General features: G+C 51.9%; 1 protein-coding gene across 16 annotated transcripts in view; it reads right to left on the bottom strand.

Moving 5' to 3' along the window:
• Positions 1-8,045: 8,045 nt before the first annotated feature.
• Positions 8,046-21,640, bottom strand: part of Cep164 (centrosomal protein 164) — a 61,741-nt gene continuing 48,146 nt past the window's right edge. For 12 of the 16 annotated variants that reach the window (XM_030244222.1, XM_030244221.1, XM_006510140.2 and 9 more), the window contains 18 exons: positions 20,790-20,936; positions 20,482-20,710; positions 20,243-20,320; positions 19,897-20,028; positions 19,508-19,630; positions 17,883-18,026; positions 16,965-17,048; positions 16,777-16,845; positions 16,292-16,467; positions 15,884-16,007; positions 15,542-15,609; positions 14,918-15,125; positions 13,382-13,489; positions 12,631-12,742; positions 11,795-12,157; positions 10,509-10,575; positions 9,621-9,743; positions 8,051-9,463 (listed from right to left, as the gene is read on the bottom strand). In XM_030244222.1, the coding sequence (XP_030100082.1) occupies positions 9,358-9,463; positions 9,621-9,743; positions 10,509-10,575; positions 11,795-12,157; positions 12,631-12,742; positions 13,382-13,489; positions 14,918-15,125; positions 15,542-15,609; positions 15,884-16,007; positions 16,292-16,467; positions 16,777-16,845; positions 16,965-17,048; positions 17,883-18,026; positions 19,508-19,630; positions 19,897-20,028; positions 20,243-20,320; positions 20,482-20,710; positions 20,790-20,936 (2,461 nt within the window). In that variant the 3' untranslated portion in view covers positions 8,051-9,357. Of the gene's footprint in view, positions 9,464-9,620; positions 9,744-10,508; positions 10,576-11,794; positions 12,158-12,630; positions 12,743-13,381; positions 13,490-14,917; positions 15,126-15,541; positions 15,610-15,883; positions 16,008-16,291; positions 16,468-16,776; positions 16,846-16,964; positions 17,049-17,882; positions 18,027-19,424; positions 19,631-19,896; positions 20,029-20,242; positions 20,321-20,427; positions 20,711-20,789; positions 20,937-21,640 lie in introns of those variants that run through there. The other 4 variants (XM_006510133.1, NM_001081373.3, XR_379109.1 and 1 more) reach the window with 3 other exon arrangements.

Genomic DNA, 21,640 nt, shown 5'->3' on the forward strand with positions numbered 1-21,640 from the left:
CAAAGGCCCTGCGCTTCTCTCCCTGCCCTCAATGATGCTAACTGGCAGAAACAGCTGGGCACAGGGCAAGGGGGCATGTCCCTAAGCCTAGCTCTTGGGAGAAGACTATGGGAGACTCCATTTAGGGTCATCTTCAACTATGTAGGCCAGCATATGCTACAGAGACCTTGTCTTAAGAAGAAAAGGAGAAAGAGAAGGAGAAAGAGAAGGAGGAAGATGAAGAGGAAAAGAAGGGAGGGAAGAAGAGGAGGAGGAGGAGGGAGAGGAGGAGGAGGAAGAGGAAGAGGAAGAGGAAGAGGAGGCGAATTGGCCAATGTGAGTGAGAAGTGCCTACTCTACACCTGCCTACAGTTCCGGGCCCCTTTGACTTCTAGTTGGGTCCACAAGACTGTGTTGACCAGTGAAGTGTGGCAGAAGCGAGGCATGCTACCTTCATGCCTAGCCCATAAACATCTTCCTAGTCACTCCTTCATCCCCAGCTGGATGCCAATGCCCAAAGAGAGATTAAGGGTCACTTAACAAAGACCGAAAAGCCTCTGGCCCTGTCTTAGTAAAGGTTTTTATTGCTGTGAAGAGACACCATGACCTCAGCAATTCGTATAAAGGAAAACATTTAATTGGGGCTGACTTACAGATTCAGAGATTCAGTCTATTATCACCAAGGTGGGAAGCATGGCAGGATGCAGGCAGACATGGTGCTAGAGAAGGGGCTGAGAGTTCTACATCTGAGACAGCAGGAAGAGAGACACTGAGCCTGGCTTGAGCTCCTGAAATCTTAAAGCCCATCCCCCAGTGACATACTTCCTCCAGTGAAGCCGCATCTACTCCAAGAAGGCCACACCTCCTAATAGTGCCACTCCCTATGGGCCAATAAGAGTCATTCATTTCAACGACCACAGGTGCCTACACATGTCTCAGAGCAGAGGCCCTTCTGTCCCACCAACACTGTCTGGATTTCATGAGAGCAAGAAGTAAATATTTAATGTGTTAAATCACTGGGGTTTTGGAGTTTATCTTTGCAACAGCTTAGTATATCATCCTAACCTGTGACAGAGACAAAGAGGAACTTGGCTCTCATCTATCAGTAGCCCACATCCAGGTATCCATCCTCTGGTGTAAAGACTAGATCACAGGCCAGGGGAAGACTTGGGGAAAAGCTACTGGTGAGCTGAACGGAGAACATCTTTGGTCAGTAGGACAGCAGGATGGGAGGACCAGAGGTGGTCCAGCCCTGAGGAAGGGCCCTATCCTCCCTCCCAGAATCTACTTCTCCTGGCCAGTAGCAGCCATGACGGGGAGAGGACAGCTGCCAGTTATGTGCTGCTCTGGAGATGATCCATGCTTGGTTTTGGTCTCTTATAACTAAAAGATCTCAGGGTTCAAACAGGCATTCAGGGTCACCACATCTAGACTTCCATGGAAATCTTGAAGTCCTTCTGCAATGAGCAAGGGCCAACCTTCTGCTGTGCAGCTCCTTTCATAGCATCAATGTGTCCCTTGAAATTCTCATGGCAAACATTTAGTAGTCTCCAGAGTTATATACTGACAATATTTGGAGTCTTTGGGGAGTGATTAGATGGTGCCATAGTATTTTTTCTATTGGTGTGATTAACCACTCCGATCAAGGGCAACTCAAGGGAGGAAAGGCATTATTTGGCTTACACTTCCAGGTCATAGTCCATTGCTGAAAGATATCAAGGGGCCATCCCAGCCCCTCAGACTAGGGCAGGCTGAAAACACCCAAGTGCTACGATAAACAAATATGTGACGTGGGAGAGGTGGGAAAGACAGAAAAATGGATCGGTGTGTGCACTATGGGGAGAGGCGCAACTGGAGACAGGAAGTAATGAAGGTTCACTTTCTTGACTGGACTTCTTCGAAGAACCACCACAGCCCCGGAAGCCACCTGAGGTCATGTCGATGTCTGCAGTCCATGCTGCTACCCCAGGACGCAATGAAGCCTGAGATCAATGTAGATGTATGCAGTCTGTGCTGCTGATGGATGCCTTTGCTGCCTGCAGGCTTGGGGCGTGGGGATCCTGATGGAAGCAGCATGTGAGGCCTGTAGCCCATGCAGCTGCAAAAAGCCTCGAGTGGATGGGTGGCCCTGATACAGTCAGGGGTCCTGCTGATGTGTGAGGTCCGTGTTACCACCGAAGCCCACGAGGAAGAAATCCATGGTCTGGGTGGTCGCTTTAAGTCTTGTTAATATCTGTGGGCGAGTGAGAGCTGACTCCGCCTCTCACAGGAAAGTTAGCCCCGCCCCTCGTGGAAAAGTTGGCCACGCCCCTCATGGGAGAGTTGGCCCTGCCCCTTGCTGGACATAGTACTGCTCTCAGTTGATGGCTTCTGGTATAGATGATGCAGGGGGCAAAAGACTCATCCTCCCTGGAGAGGACCGGCCACTATGAATTTGCCACGCTCCTGTGAGTAAGTAAGTGGACAACACAAAATGGACTTGCTTTTTCCTTTCGGGAGATGTTTATGGGGGAGGGGGTGGACATAGAAAGACTAGGAGTGCACTAGGTTGTGTGATGTGAGATTCCCAAATAATCAATTAAGAAAAAAACATCAAGGAAGGAACTCAAAGCAGAAATCATGGGGGAACGCTGCTTGTTGGCCCAGATAGCCCAGGACCACCTGCCTAAGGATGACCCTGCCCACAATGAGCTGGGCCCTCATTCATCAATTAACAATCAGAAAGCTCCTCCACAAACATTCCCGCAGGCAAGTCTGGCCTATGCAATTCTTCAACAGAAGCTTCTCCTCTCAGATGACTCTTAACTGTGTCGAGTGAACAAGGCAAACCAGGAGAGCTGGGGCCATGAGGATGGGACAGCTCGATGACATTAGTAGCTGTATAAAAAACCCTGGAGAGATGGCTCAGTGGTTAAGAGCACTGACTACTCTTCCAAAGGTCCTGAATTCAAATCCCAGCAACCAGATGATGGCTCACAACCATCTGTAGTGAGATCTGACTCCCTCTTCTGGAGTGTCTGAAGACAGCTACAGTGTACTTACATATAACAATAAATAAATCTTCGGGCTAGAGCGAGCGGGGCCGGATCGAGGTCCTGAGTTCAATTCCCAGGAACCACATGATGGCTCACAACCATCTGTACAGCTACAGTGTACTTATATACATAGTAAATAAATAAATCTTTAAAAAAAAAAAGAAGGAACCCAAGCTAACATGCTTCTCTGTCCCTTACCACGCCTTCCGTCATGTTATAATATAGCCAGAAGAGTCTCTCCAGGCTGGGCAGATGCCACCTTTGTACTCTTTTGGATTTTTCAGCTTCCATAGCTATGAATAAAGGCCACTTATAAATTACTCAGTTTTGGCATTTTGTTATATAGCAACAGAAAATGGACTGAGTCCAACAGGCACCACCAGCAGACAGCTCTGGCAACAAAATCTCCCCTTCTACTAGGACTAGATTGTCCCCACAAAACAAGTCTCATTCTGTCCTCATACGGACACAACCTACATACAGGGTGATGGTGGTTGACCTTGTCAACTTACCTAAGAGGCTCGTAAGGAAGTACGCAGTGCATCTGTTTTCAGAAGCAGTTGGATCAGGAGGGCTCTGACTAGTGAATGGTTTGATCCATTAGTGGATGGGGGCAGAGCTCTGGAAGGTGGAATCTGAAGGAAGTGGGTCACTGGGGATGTCATTGAAAACCACGCTTTGACCTGGCTCTGTGCTACAGCTCCATTCTGCTTCCTGTCTACCACAAGAAAAAGAAACTCTTCCACCATAATGTTCTTCCCTAGTTCATGCAGCTAAGACAACCAGAGGCTGCGAGCCCTTAAAACTGTGAGCCAAAACAAAGCCTTCCTCTTTAACTTATTCCTGTAAGGTGTGTTTTCATAAGGTAATTAAAACATATTGTCTTCGGAGTGTTTTTAGCTGGTAAACTCCCCAAGTACAGAGGATGGTCCCATCTTTTTCTGTTGCAGCTGTGACATGAAGGGCTTAAGAGTCAGACATATATATGTTCACTGTGGTGACTAGAGAGGTAAACATGGGTAGGGTGTGGGAAACAGTGAATCCACATGGCTGAGCCATTCTCTATAACCGTCCCTCCTGGCTGGCCAAGGTGGACTGTGCTGTGCCAGGTCTGATGCTGCAGTGGCTGTTCCATATCCATCAATACCTGAATGATGTACAGAGTTCCCATACAAGCTCTGAGTTGTGTTTAATCTGGGTTCAGCATCAGAGAAGTCACGGCCTGCCATCTGCAAAGCCCCTGCCTACCACAGGCACTCACTCTGTGTGAGTGTCACACTGCTCCCAAGTGAGAGACACAGATCTCTTGGGCTCTGACACCCTCCAGGAGATAAGACTAGAGACCCTGACCTCCACTCCCTCCCCTCTCCAGTGCCAATGGGTTTCGAGGGTTGGCAAGGGAGTGGCTATCATCAAGCCAATCCTGTTGGATCTGGTTACCAGGAAGCAGAATGCAGAGAGACCCACGTAGCTCAGAATGGATGTGTCATATAGACAGATGTGGTGTGACTACAGTGGATCCCTGCCCAGTCCCAGGAAGCAGGAGCCTAGGGGGCAGGATCTGTGAAGCCTAGGAGGCTTCCAGAGAGCCAGACACAGGTCTCCGACTGGAGAAACATCTACTGACTTCTGCTGTTGAAAGACTCGGAGACCTGTGTCTGGGGTGGGGGTGGGGATGCACTCCATGGTGTATGTGCGGAGGTCAGAGGACAAGTTTCAGAAGCCACTTCTCTCCTTCCCCCTTCACGTGGGTTCCAGGGACTGAACTCAGGAGGCCAGGTTTCTACAGCAAGCGCCTTTACTCTCTGAGCCATCTCGCTGGGCCTTCCCTTCACTCTTAATTCTTACTGTTTCCCGAGAGTGGTCATGTCCGTCCTTGGTGAACATACTCAAATGTGCCTCCAGTGCCCTCCACTCTACGCCAGAGAGCAAGAGCCCCCGCCTCCCCCAAAGGAGGCTGACCACTCCCACCCCAGGCTTTTCTTTTTAAATGGGAATAGTTTTACCTGAACTGGGTCAAAGAACTGGGACAGCTCCACACAGCCCCAGGCACACTGCCTACCCCAGTCCAGTTCTTGACAAGACATCATAGTGTCCTTCAGTGACTAGGCTGCTAGGGTAGGGGACAGGAAGGCTCCCAGCAGGAGGCCTAGTGCTGAGCTGACTTTGTGACTGCAGTGATGTTGTCCCAGCTCAGGCTTAATCACCCAGACCGTCCTCAGTCAGGCCTCCCTGTGGTTGGAGGCCAGGGACATGTCCAGTACATGGAAGCGAGATGGTCACTTCTAGAAGGGGAGTGAGGAAACTGAGCAGCTGCCCAATAAGGACTGGAGTGACCCTTTCCTCCAGGTCACCTTATGCTCAGCCTTGTCTCCAATCCTGTCGCCAGCCGTTCCTCTAGAGCCAGTGTGGAGCCTGCTCTGTTCGTCCCCACACTTGGGACCAGCATCTTTTCCTGTTCTCCTTGTCTTCACATGGGAACAGCCAGAGGCAAAGGGAAGGAGAGCATTGCTGGAGGGCATTGGGAAACCGGCAGATCTGGTGTTAGGAGTGAACCCTTCCCTATCAGTAAGGGCGGGGGTGAAAGGCGGGGTCAGAAGCAGCCCTCTCATGCTTGCATAGTCTCTGGAAGGAATTAGTAATATCTGCTATTTTCAAATTGTACTACACAGGACATGAATAGAGCCGCTTTGATGTCATTTGAATACCGAGCTATGTGACTATAGGGCCCACTCAAAGTAACTGTCATTAAAAAGTTTCCCTGGGGGCGAGGGGGAGCGAGATGGCTCTTGACTTTAATCCCCGGGTCCCATGCCATAGGAGAGAAATCCTACAATCTGTCTTCTGATGTTCACAGACATAATTAATAAATAAATAAATAAATAAATAAATAAATGTAAAGGTTTCCTCTCCCTAGCTGTCTCTTCTACTGTAAAACAGGAGTGGGCAGCATAAAGTCTCAACTCCAAATAATACAGGTCTACTCCTCAACATGTGTGCGGATGATTCTGTTAGAGGTGGGACCTTCGGAAAGTGATTGGTGTGAATGGGACAAGGGCCTCAGAGGAGCCCAAGGGACTGCCCTTCACCCTCCCACCAGGAAAGCACAGCTAGAGAGAACCACGTATGAACCAGAAAGTCCCTCACCAGAAACAGAAGCTGCTGGAACTTGGAGCTTGTGAGGATAACTTGGGCTGTTTAGAATCCTAGCTTGTAGTATTTGGTAGGTGTGATGGTTATTCTTGGTTGTCAATTTGACTAAATCTGGAGTTAAATGGAATCCAGAGATAAAGGGCCTGTGAGGTGTGTTTGAAGTGGGCGGATCACATTCCGTCCAGACCTCTGAGGTAGGAAGACAATGCCTTTGGTAGTTCTTTTTTTGTTTTTGCTTTTTGAGACATGGTTTCTCTGAGTAGCTCAGCTGTCCTGGAATTCATTCTGTAGACCAGGCTGGCCTGAAACTCAGAGATCCTCCTGCCTCTGCCTCCCAAGTGCTGGAATTAAAGGTGTGCCTGGTTTTTGATCCAGCTCTTGAGACAGAAAGATACTCCTTTAATCTAGGCCAAACCTGCTGACGCCGAACCTTCTGCATGGAAGCCTTTGCTCTTTGCCTGCTTGCTCCCGCCTTGCAGCATCACTGGCATCAGAGCCCACTTCTTCGGGATTCCAGTGTCTACCGAGAGCAGCTGAGACACACTACTGAGACACACTCCATATACTCTATGCCACTGAAGGGCACCCCCCACCTTTTAGTGTACTTTTTACAGTAGCCCGGATCTCGTAATCCCTTACAGCTCACCCGAGAGGTGTATATATATATATATATATATATATATATATATATATATAGAGAGAGAGAGAGAGAGAGGCAGAGTTTCACTATGTAGTCCTTGCCGGCCTGAACCTCACTATGTAGACCAGGATAGTCTCATACTCAGAGCTCCACCTGCCTCTGCCTCCTGGGTGCTAGGATTAAATAGGCATGCCACCATGCTTGGCCAAAAACCAGCCCCATTTTCCTTTTTTTTTTTTTTTTTTTTTTTTTTTTTTTGGCTACACTGTGGACTGATCCAGGGCCATATGCATGCTAAGCAAGTAAATTCTGTAATAATGCGTCCCCGGTCCCCAAATTCCAACCCTAGCCCAGGAAGGTTTTGCTATCCCAATTAGAAAACTACTAGTTGCCGGGGACTGTGCTGTGAGCCTGGAGGAGACAGCTGCTGACAATGGGGTGGCTGCACGCAATGGAATTCAAGTTTCAGGAACAGACTCCATCTAGTTCAAATGCTAGTTATTAGCTCTGTGACCTTGACCTCGCTGAGCTTAGACTTTACTTTCTCATCTCTAAAATACCCTAAGGTTAAGATTACAAACAAGAGCATAAGAAAACCACAGCGTGTGGAGGCATGCAACAGATGTTGGCTCACTGCCTCCCCCATCTCCTTGTTCCTTCCTAGGAAGTAGCTAGGACACTAGGCTGAGTTTCCTATACAGATTCCTGAAATATGCTGTGTGGGTTGGTTCTGGTTCTCCGAGCTAGTCCCTTGCCACAAGCTTAGGAATGTACGGAGACTGTTCACCCAGGGGAGCAGGAGAAAAGCCACTTAACCTTGCCAGCTATAGACTGGGGTGCAGGACATGGCATCGTTTACACGGGAAGAAAAAAACCTAGTCTTTGGGGAAATTGCTCGGTGGGTCTCCAGCCTTGCAAGTGGAAAACAGAGAAGTAGGAGACTATAAATGGGAGTGAGCTCTCTGAGGACTGGTGGCAAGAGGAGAGCTGAGGCAGCTTTGGGGAGGGCTCTACATTTTACTAAGGATTGCTAGGCACCTAGATATCTTTGAGCCTTGCTTTTCTGTCACCCATAAAAATGGAGCAGCCCACACCTGCCCCCAACTCCACCCTGTTGGGATAACTAAATCAGATACCCAGGGAGGTATTCCCTGAAGACCCATTGACCCCCACCTTCCTGTCCCTCGGGAAGAAGAACACAAGGCTTCCAAAGAGACCAGCACACTCACAGGACTGCCTCATAGAAAATTGACTTACAGAGATTTAATAGGTGCAAAAAAAAAAAAAAATCACAGGATTGTCACCAGAATTGGTTGTACCACATGAGCGGTTCTCAAGGCACACAGAGTGGAAGAAGTAACAAAACGGACTTTATCTGTGTGTGGTCAGCCGATGACTAAAAAATATCTAAAGGGTAAAAAGCCAACTGGCTGCTCGAGGTTTATTCCACAGCAAAGAAACGAACAATAAATCGGTGAGACCCTGTGGGCTGCGGGGGTAGAGGCAGCCCGCAGCTTCTCAAGACAAGAAAAATGAGGGCATTTTGTTTAAACAAGGAGACAGATGCTGAGAGCATCACCTGCAGCTCCTGCAGAGCCCGCTGAGGGGAAGTTGGGCCGAGGAGGCTTGAGCCAGAAGCACTAGCCAGAAGCACCTGACCCAAGATGGTCCCTGCTGGTGCCAGGCTGGAATCAGTTCCATCCACTGAGCTCTGGACAGAGTTGCTAGTTGGACTGGGCTAGGGGCGGCCCAGATAGAAGGACAGATGGAAATAGGGCTCATAGACACACTCGAGTTAAAGAAGAGAAATATCAAGATGGGGCAGAAGGCATTCCCCTCTTTCCCTATGGCTTTTTTGGCTTCCTGGAAAGATAGGTGCTTGAAACCTGAGGGCAAGGAAGAGCTCCACAGAGCACCCTAAGGGGGGAGAGGGCTGCTCCTGAGAATCGTGAGGAAATCACGGTGCCAGCCGAGGGGAAGGAGACAGAACATCCCTCGGGGCCCCTCTAGCAACATCCAGCCGGGCTCAGGCAGCTGAGCCCAAACTTGTGACAGTCAGAAGACATTTACAAAGAAAAAAAAAGGCAAAAAGAGAGGGACGGGTATGATCCTGTCGGGGCTGAGGTATCCGAAAGGGGCACAGACCCAGCACAGCCAAAGTGCCAGGGCATGCCATGCTAGGAGGCCATGTGAATAAAGGACCACATCCTCAGCAGGGGGCCAACCTCCAAGGAGGATCCCTAAGCCTCCCATAGCAGTCGCTTTAACTAAGGTGTCCACACCCCTGAAGTCTTCAGCAGCCCACATCTCAGTGCCACTTTGGTGCAGAAGCTCGCATATGTCCACATGTTTCTGCTCAGGACAGTCCATGGTTGAAGCGTGCGTGGCCGTCTACAGCCGTACTCTCCACCTATCTAACCCGGTGGTTCCTCTAAGTCCTCGGTGGGGTTCACAACGGAGGACATGCTTGATGAGAGAAATAAAATGTTGGCGGCTCCTCAGGCACTTGTAATAGAGGAGGAGGCCGCCCTGCCCCGCCCCACACGGGGTTCAGTAATGAAACACATTCAGTCTGTTGTTCTCGTCCAGGCCCAGCTGCAGGAGGTTCGATAAGTTCGATGTGGTTGTTGCTTTGGGCGCCGAGGAGAAAAGCTGTCTGGTCACAAAGTGAAGGAAAACTGGACGGCTGAGAGAAAGGGTCTACGGTCCAAAGGGGTATTCTCCGACACCACCGAGGCCGGTGGTGGAGAGCAGGCCAGTCAAGTTGCTATCACCGGGAGGGACTAAAGCTTGGGGACCAGCTAAAAGGATACACCTTGGGGTCGTTCCGGAAATGTTCCAGCCACTTCCGGTTGGAATCGATCAAGCTCTGAATGCTGACACCATCCGTCCTGGGGACTCGAGGGTGGGAGCGCTGCAGGAAGTGGAGCTGCTCACTGGAAAAGGGAGGAGAGCAGGCAGGAAGCTGGCGGCACGCCCGAACGGAGCCCCGCCTCTCTGCGACCCTCTCTCACCTCTGTAAGGCCTCCAGCAATCAAAGGGCCTTCTCTGGTAATGCGGAGGGGCATCAGTTCCCCAAAAGGAAGGTCTTGGCTGCCCTCCACCCCCTTCCTGAGCATCTCATGCAAAGTTTACTCTGGACCTTCGCATCTGTCCATCCTCGGCCGTTCTCATCAGCAAAGAGCTCCCTCTGTCCACCCAGATACTTACACAGCAGCAGCTCTCGGGCTGGCCCAGAGAGCAGAGATAAATTTGTGGGGGTTTACAGTTAGGGCTGAGGTGGCGAGAACAAGATATTTGCCAGAGAGTGAGATGAACAGGAAATGGATAACAGGACCAAATAATCGCTTGCCATAGGAATCAAAGAGTTCAGTGGCAAAGCCGGGTCAGACTCCAGGGCTGGTGGGGCCACGGGATGAGCTGGGCTTCACCTCAGTCTCTCCCCCGATGGGCAACACCTGCAGAGCCCACACACCCTGCCTCACATCCACTGAACCTTGGCAGCGGCGATCTGACTGTTTACTTGCCGTGGTGGAGTTTCTCAGAAAAGGCAAGATGTAGGTGTCTCTGGGCTGGGGACCTGTCTGGGCTCCAGGCCAACAGGATCATGAGGTTTGTTCCCATCTGTCCATGGTGCCATTGGCCCAGGGGGGTACAGTAAAGATCTAAACTGTGAGGCCACACCCAGCGCAGAGACTTACCTTACAGACACATAACCCAGCTTGTTCTCCGGTGGGGGAGGAGAGCCACTGAGCAACGGGATGCCAGCTGGAACAGCAAGAAGATGGGGTCTAAGGGCAGCCCCAGCCCCAGCAGGCCACCTCCACATTCACTACCAGTGCCCCTGCATTCCCAGAAAAGGATGTCCCCAGAACAAACAATGGCAGGGAATGTTGCCATGCTGGAGGTGAGAGACAGGTGACAGACAAGAACTGTCCTGTTTACTTTGATTCTAAAAATTTCGTTTTCAATTTGGGCTGAGCCGAAAGACTTTTTTGTTTTTTACATTTTTTTTCCCTCAAATGGTTGCCTTTCTGACTTATGTTACTCGACAAGGCAAAACTAGGTCCCAGAGCAGAAGCCAGGGCCACGGGGTCATAAGCACAGGGTCAAAACTTGGTATATGACTCACTCATTCGAAGGGTACTCTGGAGTTTACTACTAACCCTCAGAGTCTCAGCTTACTCAGCTATAAAATGGGAACTGTACTGACTGGTTTTGTGTGTCAATTTGACACAAGCTGGAGTTATCACAGAAAAAGGAGCCTGAGCCTCACTTGAGGAAATGCCTCCATGAGATCCAGCTGTAAGGCATTTTCTCAACTAGTGATCAATGAGGGGAGGGCCCCTTGTGGGCAGTGCCATCCCTGGGCTGGTAGTCTTGGGTTCTATAAGACAGCAAGCTGAGCAAGAGAGGGGAAGCAAGCCAGTAAGTAGCACCCCTCCATGGCCTCTGCATCAGCTCCTGCCTCCTGACCTGCTTGAATTCCAGTCTTGCCTTCCTCCTTTGGTGATGAACAGCAGTGTGGAAAGTGTAAGCTGAATAAACCCTTTCCTCCCCAACTTGCTTCTTGATCATGTTTTGTGAAGGAATAGAAACCCTGACTAAGACACTGGGATAAATAACTACTACCTGAGAACTATAACATAGACTAAATGAAGGTGTGTGTGTGTGTGTGTGTGTGTGTGTGTGTGTGTGTAAATGCCATAGTGTACTGTACTAATGGCAGACAATAGGACAACAATAGTAACTTTTTAAAATTCTGCCAAGCTCTAGCATTGATAATAACAGCTCCAAGCAGTGCAGGCTCAGTGTAAAGCTTCCCCGCACAGAGCCTCTAGCTGGAGAGCGACCGGCAAAGGTCTTCCTTCCCCAGGCCCCCACAGACAGAGCCAATGGACCAAAGATGATGGCAAAGATAAGGGGTAGGCAAAAGAAAAAGAAAGGACATGGGACAAAGGGAAGAGATGTGGAGGTAGGGACCTACAGGGAAAATACTTGCGCCACTTCTCCAGCAGGAAATCATCCACAGTTTGAGAGGAGGAGGAAGAGGTCAGCTTGGTGCCCTGCCCTGGGTCCCAGGCCCACTGGGTGGACATGGGTGTGATGGAAGATAAGGAGGAGAGCTTGGCCTGGGAGGAGTAGGCAGGGTCAAGGACATTCTTGGAGGACCGAAGTGAGGAGGTGAAGAGTGGAGGCGGGGGCTGGCTGCCGAGGCCCTGGGGCGGCGGCTGGGAGTTGAGGCTTCCCAGCACATTCAGCACGCCGTTTAGCTCACTGCTGATTCGCTGAAGGGAGCTGCTCAGGTAATGGATCTTGTTGGGATCAGCAGAGGTCGGGGTCGGGGTGACTGGAAGGCAAGAGGCAGAGGATTCAGTATGTCGCTGGCACCTGAGTGTCTTACTAGTGCCTCTCCCTGTCCCCGCAAATAACAGGGCTCCCATAATGGACCTTATGGGGGGGACAGAGGATGGATGGCAGGACTTCTGTGTCCTAGACAAGGGGCCCAAGGACATAGACAAAAGGGAAAACTAGGTCCTTGACACAAATATAGGCCAGAGCCACTGAGACCAGATGGTTGCAGGAGGCCTGGAGAGAAAAGACTGCAGGGATCCTTGGTCCCTCTATCTCTCCATCCCTCCATCCCTCCATCCCTCCATCCCTCCATCCCTCCATGCTGCAGGCCCAGCGCTGATGGCATACCTCATGCAGACACAAGCTCAGTACATGGCTCAGGGTAAGGGACAGGACCTTGGCCCCCACCCTCCCTCTCCACAGCACTGACCGTCTCCCTCCTTGGCTTCCCTGTGTGCCTCCACTCACTGTGCAGCACGGGGCTGGACTCAAGACTCTCACTGCTCAAATCGTCCATGTCACTGAGATCAAAGGTCACCTTCTTGATAGAGGATCCTTTCAGAGTGTCCTCGTCAGAGACCTGACAGGTAGAAGTGGCCATTAGTATTGCCCCTGCCCATGTGTTTTCAATCCCCTGCCACATTGGTAAATAAGGATTGGTGAGTTGGTTCTTCTGGGGTCCAAGGTTCTGCAGGCACCGCAGGAGAGGTGCACCCCAAAGTCTGCCTCGGTAGAGAAGCTACAGTCAGAGAACCCAACTGCCTGTGAAACAGTCCATAGGGCCCCCCAGGACCATCATCCTCCCCCCAAAACTAGCCTTGCAGTCTCCCCATTCGAGTATCCCTGCTCCCAAACCTAACCTGGGACATGGAGGAGATTGCACACAGTCTCAGGGAAGGAAGAGACGCACTTGATGCCACCCTTGGGCACAGCTCTCCTAATAGCTATGCAGGAAGAACAGAGCTAGTCCCTGATTCTGGGGCATTCACCAAGAATGCTGTGACCAAGCAGAAGAAGCTCCAAGGGTGCCCTGAACCATCAGCACAGACATGGACCGCTCAACTATTCTGAAAGAGCCAAAGCCTCTGCAATTTCGACAACCAGGAGCCTGAGTCTAGAGACCCAGTTCTCCCTAATGCAGCCCAAAGACAGCAAGGATCCCAGGAAAAGATGGACGGAGGGAGTGGCCATGTTGGGCTGTATGGCCACGGGAGGATACCTCCTCCTGAAGAGAAGATTCCAGTTGGATCAGCTTCTCCTCTTTCTTCTTCAACAAGTCATGGCCTTTGCGCATGGCTGACTTCATCTCATCCAGGTGCCTGGTCTCCTGTGTCCAGGGAGGACGGGGAAGACAAACCATGTTAGCGTGGATGCTGAAGTGTCCCAGCTCTGATATTTGCTGGCTGGGAGGGTTGTAAACACCTCAACTCTCAGTCCATTCATCTGAGAGAACTGCTACTCCTTCCTCAGATCCTGAGAACTAACAGGACAGCGTGTGCACTGGCTGGTTTTGTGTGTCAACTTGACACAGCTGGAGTTATCACAGAGAAAGGAGCTTCAGTTGAGGAAATGTCTCCATGGGATCCAACTGTAAGGCATTTTCTCAATTAGTGATCAAGGGGGAAAGGCCCCTTGTGGGTGGGACCATCTCTGGGCTGGTAGTCTTGGTTCTATAAGAGAGCAGGCCGAGCAAGCCAGGGAAGGCAAGCCAGTAAAGAACATCCCTCCATGGCCTCTGCATCAGCTCCTGCTTCCTGACCTGCTTGAGTTCCAGTCCTGACTTCCTTTGGTGATGAACAGCAGTGTGGAAGTATAAGCTGAATAAACCCTTTCCTCCCCAACTGCTTCTTGGTCATGATGCTTGTGCAGGAATAGAAACCCTGACTAAGACAACATGTTACATGAGGAACACCATGCCCAGAGATGCTAAGTTCTCAAGCTGTTGCCAAATGGTTACCATTACTTGGCTAGCTAATACTAACACCCTTGCCACCAACAAAAAGAGTAGAAAGCAGGGCAGTAACAGTGCCCAGGGACAGAATGGGCACACCCAGGGGAGCCCACCCTTGTGTTTATAAGCCTTTTGCTATCTATTTCCCATAAGCTAGGCATATAGGCTGCAGGGCACATGTGCCCCTCACCCAGTTCTGACACCATCAGAATTGCAAGGGTCCAGACATGATTCAGGGGAGCCCATGCAAGTGAGGCCTTGACTGGTACAAAAATCTGTCACATCATGTAATGGTGGCATCTCTGTCTTTTCATTGTAAATCAGGTCACACAAGAAGCTAGCCAGGGGAGCTACTCAATCTTACACACTGAGTGTATTCCAAGACCTTCGTGTCCCCAGTAAACCAGAGTGACAAAGAAGAGCTGTGGGTTTGGAATATTTTAGAGATTGGTCACACCTTTCACCTAGGCCACAGCAATGGGACTATAGGCTGAGTGTCCCATTTCCAAACTGCTTGGCTTCAGAAAGGTTTGAGATTTTTGTAGTTTTCTGGTTTGGGAATATCTGCATAGATGGCACCCTTTGAATTGATTTGGGGGCTAGGGACCCACAACCTGTACCCACAACTTTTTATAGATTCATATGTAGATAAAATAATTTACTATTCTTTATTATGTACAGCCATGATAAAGCAAGTGACCTCAGGGCCCATGTGACCTATCTCAGAGTTCCCAGAATGATCAGCCGAGGAAAGCTAGTACCCTACCAGCACCCGACCTTCCAACACTCTTCTGGGCTCCTGACCTCATTCAAGTTCTTGCGCATGTTTCCCAGGACCTCGGTGCCTGGCAGGTCTTCGTCTACCTCCTGGGCACTGGCCAGCTCATGGCGCCAGTGCTGCTGGGCGGCTTTCAGAGCTGTCTGTCGCCTCCGCATGGAGCGTGTCTGGCGCACCAGGAACTCCTTAGCGTTGCGCACAGCTACACCCTCAGCAGAGAGGAACTGTCGGACACTACGGGGCAGAAGAAGCAGAGAAGGAGGAAAACTGAAGACTACACTGAGCCACAGGGCTGGCCATTTCCCCAGCACCCAGCCATCTGAGCATGTGCAGGAGCTACGGCTGAAGCTGCAGATATACCTGTTAAATATCTAGAGAGTGTGGCACGTGAGACCAAGGGCTCAGACACTATGGCAAATATGCCTGGGGCCTGTACTGAGATGGCTAGATACTCCTGGGGTCTGACCTTCCATGAGAGGTCAGTAGGTGGCAGCATGTTGTGTTAAAGGCCACAGATGGGAAATCTTAGCTTAGTAGATTCTTCCATCCTAGGCCATGCCTTGAACCTAGCCCCAGCGGCGGCCACTGTCACCTCAGCTGTGACGTGAGTACTCAGCATTCATGGCACAAGACAGGACAGGAAAACTCACCTCTCCATAGACAGGTCGATCTCCTCCTTACTCAGGGAGAGAGAAGAGGACACCTCTTGGTTCTTATTCTGCAAACACATAGTGGAAAAGACTGGGTATAGCAAAAGCTACAGAAATCCTGACACCCTCCTGGTGTCTTAACCAAAGAAACAGCTCTGACAGCCCCTGGGTGCTCTTTATGTATAAGGTACCATCTGAGTGACGGAGAGGGCAGAGGGGGGAGATGAGAGGGAGGCTAGGTCCTAAATGAAGCAGATCCAGGCTCCCCTCAGAGCCTGTTCCACCTTCCTGCCTCCCCCCACCATCCCCACCATCACTCCCAGGCTTTGGCCCCCGGCTCACTGTGTCAAGGGATTTCCTCAGGTCCTCAATGTGGAGCCCTGGCTCCGGGTGTGGGGAAGCATTCATCTCAGCTGCCATCTCTTTCAAGACATCCTGCTTCCTTTGTACTTCGGCCTCTAGGCTGCTGTGGAGAGGAAGGGAGCAAAGGCAGGGAAGTGAGACCTAGACACTCACCCTCACACCCACAGGGCAGGGCTAAGGTGTGGACACCAGGACCCAGCATCCTCTATTTCTTATAGCCTTGATGCCCCGTTCCCTATGAAATGCAGCAGAAATGTGCTGGCTGCTTCTGCGTGGGTTCCAAGCTGGGCCTTCCTCCTCTCCCTGCAGAGGTACATGATAAGAGAGGGCCGGGAAGCAGCAGGGGGCTGTGGGGAGTGGTGGCCAGGAACAGGACGCCCACACTACCTCAGGTGCTTCTGCAATCTCTGACTCTGCGCCTGCAACAGGTCCACTTGGGACTCCAGCTCCACCCGCCGGACCCTCAGGTCATCGATGGTCCTTCGCAGCTGCTGCTTCGTCTCCAGCAGGTGTGTGTGCTCTTTCTTGGCTTCTTCCAGGTGCTGGTGGGTGGCTGTGGCTTCCTGGGGCAGAGGAAGAGAGAGTACTCACCCACAGGCCCGGTGAGGAGAAGGTGAGGTGCGGGCAGCATCAGAGGTGCGGGAGACAGGACACAACAAGGCAGGGGTTGGAAGCTAGAGCCACTGAAGCCACCATCTCCAGGATCTGGGGTCTCCCACCACAGAGCCACTCCCTGAGGCTTGAAAGTCAGGTCCACTGGGTAGCATGATACTGGCCAACAGCCTTAGAACCCCAGGGCCCTGGACAAGACAGGTGAACAGACACACCTGCCAGGGGGGACAAACGAAAGGGACAGGGGCGGGCACACAGACCTCCCTCTCCAGAGCAGCCTGCCTCTGCGCATCCAGGAGCAGCTGCTTCTCTTTCCGTATGTTCTCCTCCTGAAGGGAGACAGGCCACGGGCTGACTACAGGCCCCGAGACTGAGGTAGAGCCTGCCCTCTGTGCCCCACCCCTCCTCCCCAGGGTAAGGTCGATCTCTAGCCATCACCCACCCTCACCTGAACATTCAGCTGAGCTAGTCTGGCCTTGACATCTTTAGTTCTGGACGAGAGTTCCACCTCTAAGTCTTGTAATTTCCTTTCCTGGCAGAAGTAAGGTAAGCAGGAAGGTGAGGGTGTAAAACGGGTGAAAGGCGTTTAGTTGAGGGACAGGAGGAAGATCAGAAGCCGGCATGCCACACCCCAGATGCTAAGCTGGACTCAGGCTTGCCTCCTCTTTCCCTGCCCTTGCAGCCTCCCGTGTGTGGCATGCTACATCTTGCTGGTTCCAGTGGGACAAGGAGACATGAACCTGCCCGCCCCAAAGATGTAAATGGGCTGGCCTCTCCTTTCAAATACTAGGCCTACTCCAAGCGAGGCTCAGAAAACAAGGAACAAAGAGACCCCAAAGCATAGACATGGCCAAGGTAAGAGCTCAATCCTGAAGGTGTCAGAGTCTGCCCTACAATTCTTGGGACAGCGCACATGGCTTCCTACCCTGCAATGGGAGTGTCTGAGTACCACCCATCTCCCAGGCCCTCCTACCCTGCAATGGGAGTGTCTGACTACCACCCATCTCCCAGGCCCTCCTACCCTGCAACGGGAGTGTCTGACTACCACCCCATCTCCCAGGCCCTCCCACCCTGCAATGGGAGTGTCTGACTACCACCCCATCTCCCAGGCCCTCCCACCCTGCAATGGGAGTGTCTGACTACCACCCCATCTCCCAGGCCCTCCCACCCTGCAATGGGAGTGTCTGACTACCACCCCATCTCCCAGGCCCTCCTACCCTGCAATGGGAGTGTCAGACTACCACCCCATCTCCCAGGCCCTCCTACCATGCAATGGGAGTGTCTGACTACCACCCCATCTCCCAGGCCCTCCTACCCTGCAATGGGAGTGTCTGACTACCACCCATCTCATCTCCCAGGCCCTCACATGGTCGCGGTGTCGACGCCTCAGGTCTTCAAGCTGCTGGTCCTGCTCCTGCCTCATACTCTCTAACTCCCGCTCGTGGGCCCTTCGCAGGCGCTCCAGCTCTCCAGTCAGGTGCCCCAGGAGGTCAGCCCGCTGCTTTCTCTCCTGGAAAGATCATGGAGTCACCAGAGGGGACCTACAGTGGCTCCTTACACCCCAAAATCAGTCTCCCCAACTCCTGCTGTATCAGGTCAGTGAGCTCACTGAAGGTCACTATCAGCTCCCCAAAGCAGCTTTTAGAGGAGGGCCTCAAAGACAGCAGAGTCCCAGGCCCAGAATGCCTGCCTGTTCTCCCTGTGGAGCTTAGGCAGATACAGGCTAGATGTCTCCCTTAGGGAGACTGCCTCTCCTGCTCATACAGGCTCTACAGCTTCTCCATCAAGAGAGACCACTGGTCAGTTCTCACTAGTCTTCAATAAGGACGGAACTGGTATGGGGAGGCATGTAGGTAAATTTTGTCCTGAGAGTGCTGTTTCTACCCTGGAAGACTGGATTCCAGTCACCGGAGCAGGAACCCAAAGGTCTCCCTCCCACAGGGGCTGCGCTATACTAGAGCCTTCCTGTACCCTTACCCACTATTTGCCCCCAACGGGAACAAGCCACGTTGAGCCGGGGTCCACCCAAGACATGAAACATTCCCACCTCTAGGCCAAAGAAGATGGGCAATGAGATGGTTGCTATCGTTGCCTGTCAGGCTGACAGAGTCTGGAATCACCCAGGGGTCAGGATTGGGCTCTGTGAGAGATTTTCTAGATTATGGGTTGGCTGAGGTAGGGAGACCCATCCCCAACGTGGGCAGCACCCTCCCATGGGTTGGGGTCTCAGACCTCCTCAAAACAAGCCGTGGAGCTGAGTGTCCGTTCCAGGCTGAGGACATGAGGTAACCAGCTGTGTCATACTTTGCCACCATTCCTTCCCCACCATAATAAGAGTATAGCTTCATGCTTCTGCCTTCCCCACCATAATAAGAGTATAACTTCAAAATGGGCCAAAGTAAGCTCTTCCTTCACCAAGTTGCTTCTGACGGGTAGTTTGACACAGCAGCAGCAACAATAAAAACTATATCCAGTCAATAATATCCAGCTCTTGCTTGCCTCTTGTCAGTCTTTCTTGTTGTCCTGAAATTCCATGTACCCTGGTGACATGGTTTTGGGGTGACTAAACCAGAAGGTTGTGGAGTCATACAGCTTGGGAAGGTGACCTAAACTCCCGTGGCCTCAGTGCCCTGGTCTCCAAAATGAATGACAACACGCATTTCCCAAGGCTGCCATGAGGACCGAATGCTAAGGAGCTCAGAGTAACACCTGGCCCTGAGTAAGACCTTATTTTCTATCAGCAATCATTAAGATTGTTTTTTTAAGTGCAGCCACTGTGGAGGACCAAGCAACCCTCGCTGGGTAATGAGGGTTTCTTAAACTTCAGGGGAAAAAAAGCCAAACAATGACCTTGTTCTTGCAGGCAGCCAGAGAGGTAAGTCTCCCCTAGCCCTTTTCCTGACCTTACCCTTCCCCCGTGCGTGCCTGACAGCCAGCCGAGAAGGACCCCAGTTGGCGTGCCTATTCATCTGTGTGCTGGATGGAGGCTACCTCGGCTTCGTATCGCTCTCTGGCGTCAGCCATCTCTTGCCAGTGCTCCTCCTTCATCTTGTCCATCTTCCGCTCGTGTTCCCTCTCTACCTCCTGGCGCTTGTCTCGAAGGAGGCTGCTGAGCTGTAAGGGGGACACAAAGAAACACAGCTTGCAGGGCTGAGAGGAGAGGGGCGGGCCTGGGGACCCGAAGATCTTACACATGAAGTGTCCCCAACCCCAAACACACACATAGCATCAAAGCACACATGTACATGTCTGAACTATTACCACCACCCCTCCCTACAGACATACAGGGGCCTAGAGGCAGCAAAGGTCCTGGCCCTGAGTGAGTGGAGGCTAGATGGGGGTAGCAGACCTTAGCGGAGGTGACAGAGAGCAGCACTCACCTCCTGTTCATACTCGGTCACCTGGTGAACCTTCTGGTGAGCTCTCTGCTCGGCCCACCCAAGGCTCTCCTGTAATTGGGCCTCCTCTTTCTGCTGAGCTCCCTCTATCTTCTTCTGGAGGCTGGAGATCACCTAACGAGAAGCCAGTGCATACAGCAGAACGTATCCTTCAGAATTGGGTGCATGGATTCAGCACCCATCCCAGCATCCTGGATAAGGGGGGTTGGGGGAGTGGAGAGGAACCTCACTCCCTACAGGCCAAGGGTGGGGCTGAACTCATTGTGCCAGCATGAAGGGGCCAAGGGCCCAGGCTCTGCCCCATCGGACCAGGCCACCCTCTTCTCACCTCCTGGTGTTTGGCTTCCAGTGAGGAACAGAGCTGTTCCAGCTCAGCGCTGTGCTTCTTCTCTAGGCCTGCCACTGCCTGAGGAGAAGCAGAGGGCCTGTGAGAGATGTCTCAGAGACCAGGGCCAGCTCCTGTGCTAAGTAGAGTCAGCTTCCCTCCCTCCCTGCGCCCCACCTGGAGCTAACCCCTCATCCTCTGCATGCAGTGTCAAGGGAACAGTCTCCCCTCAGCTCACTCACTTCCTTCCTCTCCCCTTCCAGCTGCTCCCTCAGCTGCAGCAGAGCGGCCTCCTTCTCCGCCTCCTTCTCTGCCCTCAAGGCAGCCTGGGCACTCCTCTCCTCGGCCTCCAGCTGCTCCCTCAGCTGCTCCAGTGCCCTCCTGCTTTTCTGTTCCAAGCTGGCTCTTTCAGCTTTCTGGAGAGTCTCGGCCTCTTCTCGAAGCCTCTGTAGGGCAGCCTGTTGCTCGGTTCTGGGCAGAGAGACTGGAGTGAGAACAGGCCCGTGTGCACTCGGGGCCTTGGTCAGGCCGGCTCCCAGTGTGGACTCACCTAATTTGGTTCTCAAAAGCCTCAGTCCTGGACTGCACCTGGGCCCGGAGGCAGACCAGCCTCCGGCTTTCCTCCTCTCTTATCTTAGTCTCCTCTTCCTTCTCCTTCTCCTCAGCGGTGGCTTTCTGTAGCTGTGCTTTCAGGAGGCTAGGGAAAAGGTCAGGGAGGCTGGTGAGACAGACCACAGAGGTCTTTCTTGTATTTAGGACCCATCTCTGAGAGCCTCGAGGCCTACCTACAAAGCACCTTTGGTATTAAAGATCAGTCAACTTCTCATCCATGTAGGTCCCTCATAGAAGGGAGACCTGAACTCCATCTGCCTTCTGCCGCAAAAGGCAAATGGCAGGCTGCTTGGTCCAAGGCTCCCACACACCTACAGGTTATCCTCCTGGACATGAAAGGTCACAACCACCTCAGCCAATCTCTCCACCTGTCCCTCACTCCTCTGCCATTAGACCCTCTCCCAGGCACACCAGAAGAGTCTATCTCCAGACTCACCATCCTTTGCTTTGCCCCTGGACCATTGCTCATGCTAGTTCTTTGCCCAAGAATTCCACTTCTCTATTTGACGAAACCCATACTCACTGCCCAACACACAAGTTCGTCAGTTCACATTTCCCCTCACCATCTGCACGTGGGCCTTCCTTAGCACAAGCTGCCATGCGTCATGGTACCTTATAACGGATCTGTTCTATCTGGTTTCTGTGCAAGACATGGAATTTCTTCAGAGCAAGAATCCTGCCTCCTCTGGGGGAAGGGGACAGGGTCTCATGTGGCCTAGGCTGGCTTCAGTCTTCCTATGTAGCCAAAAGTGGCCTTAATTCCTGATCTTTCTGCCTTCACCTTCCAAG

This window comes from Mus musculus, chromosome 9, assembly GCF_000001635.26.
Source record: "Mus musculus strain C57BL/6J chromosome 9, GRCm38.p6 C57BL/6J".
NCBI classification, from domain to species: Eukaryota; Metazoa; Chordata; class Mammalia; order Rodentia; family Muridae; genus Mus; species Mus musculus.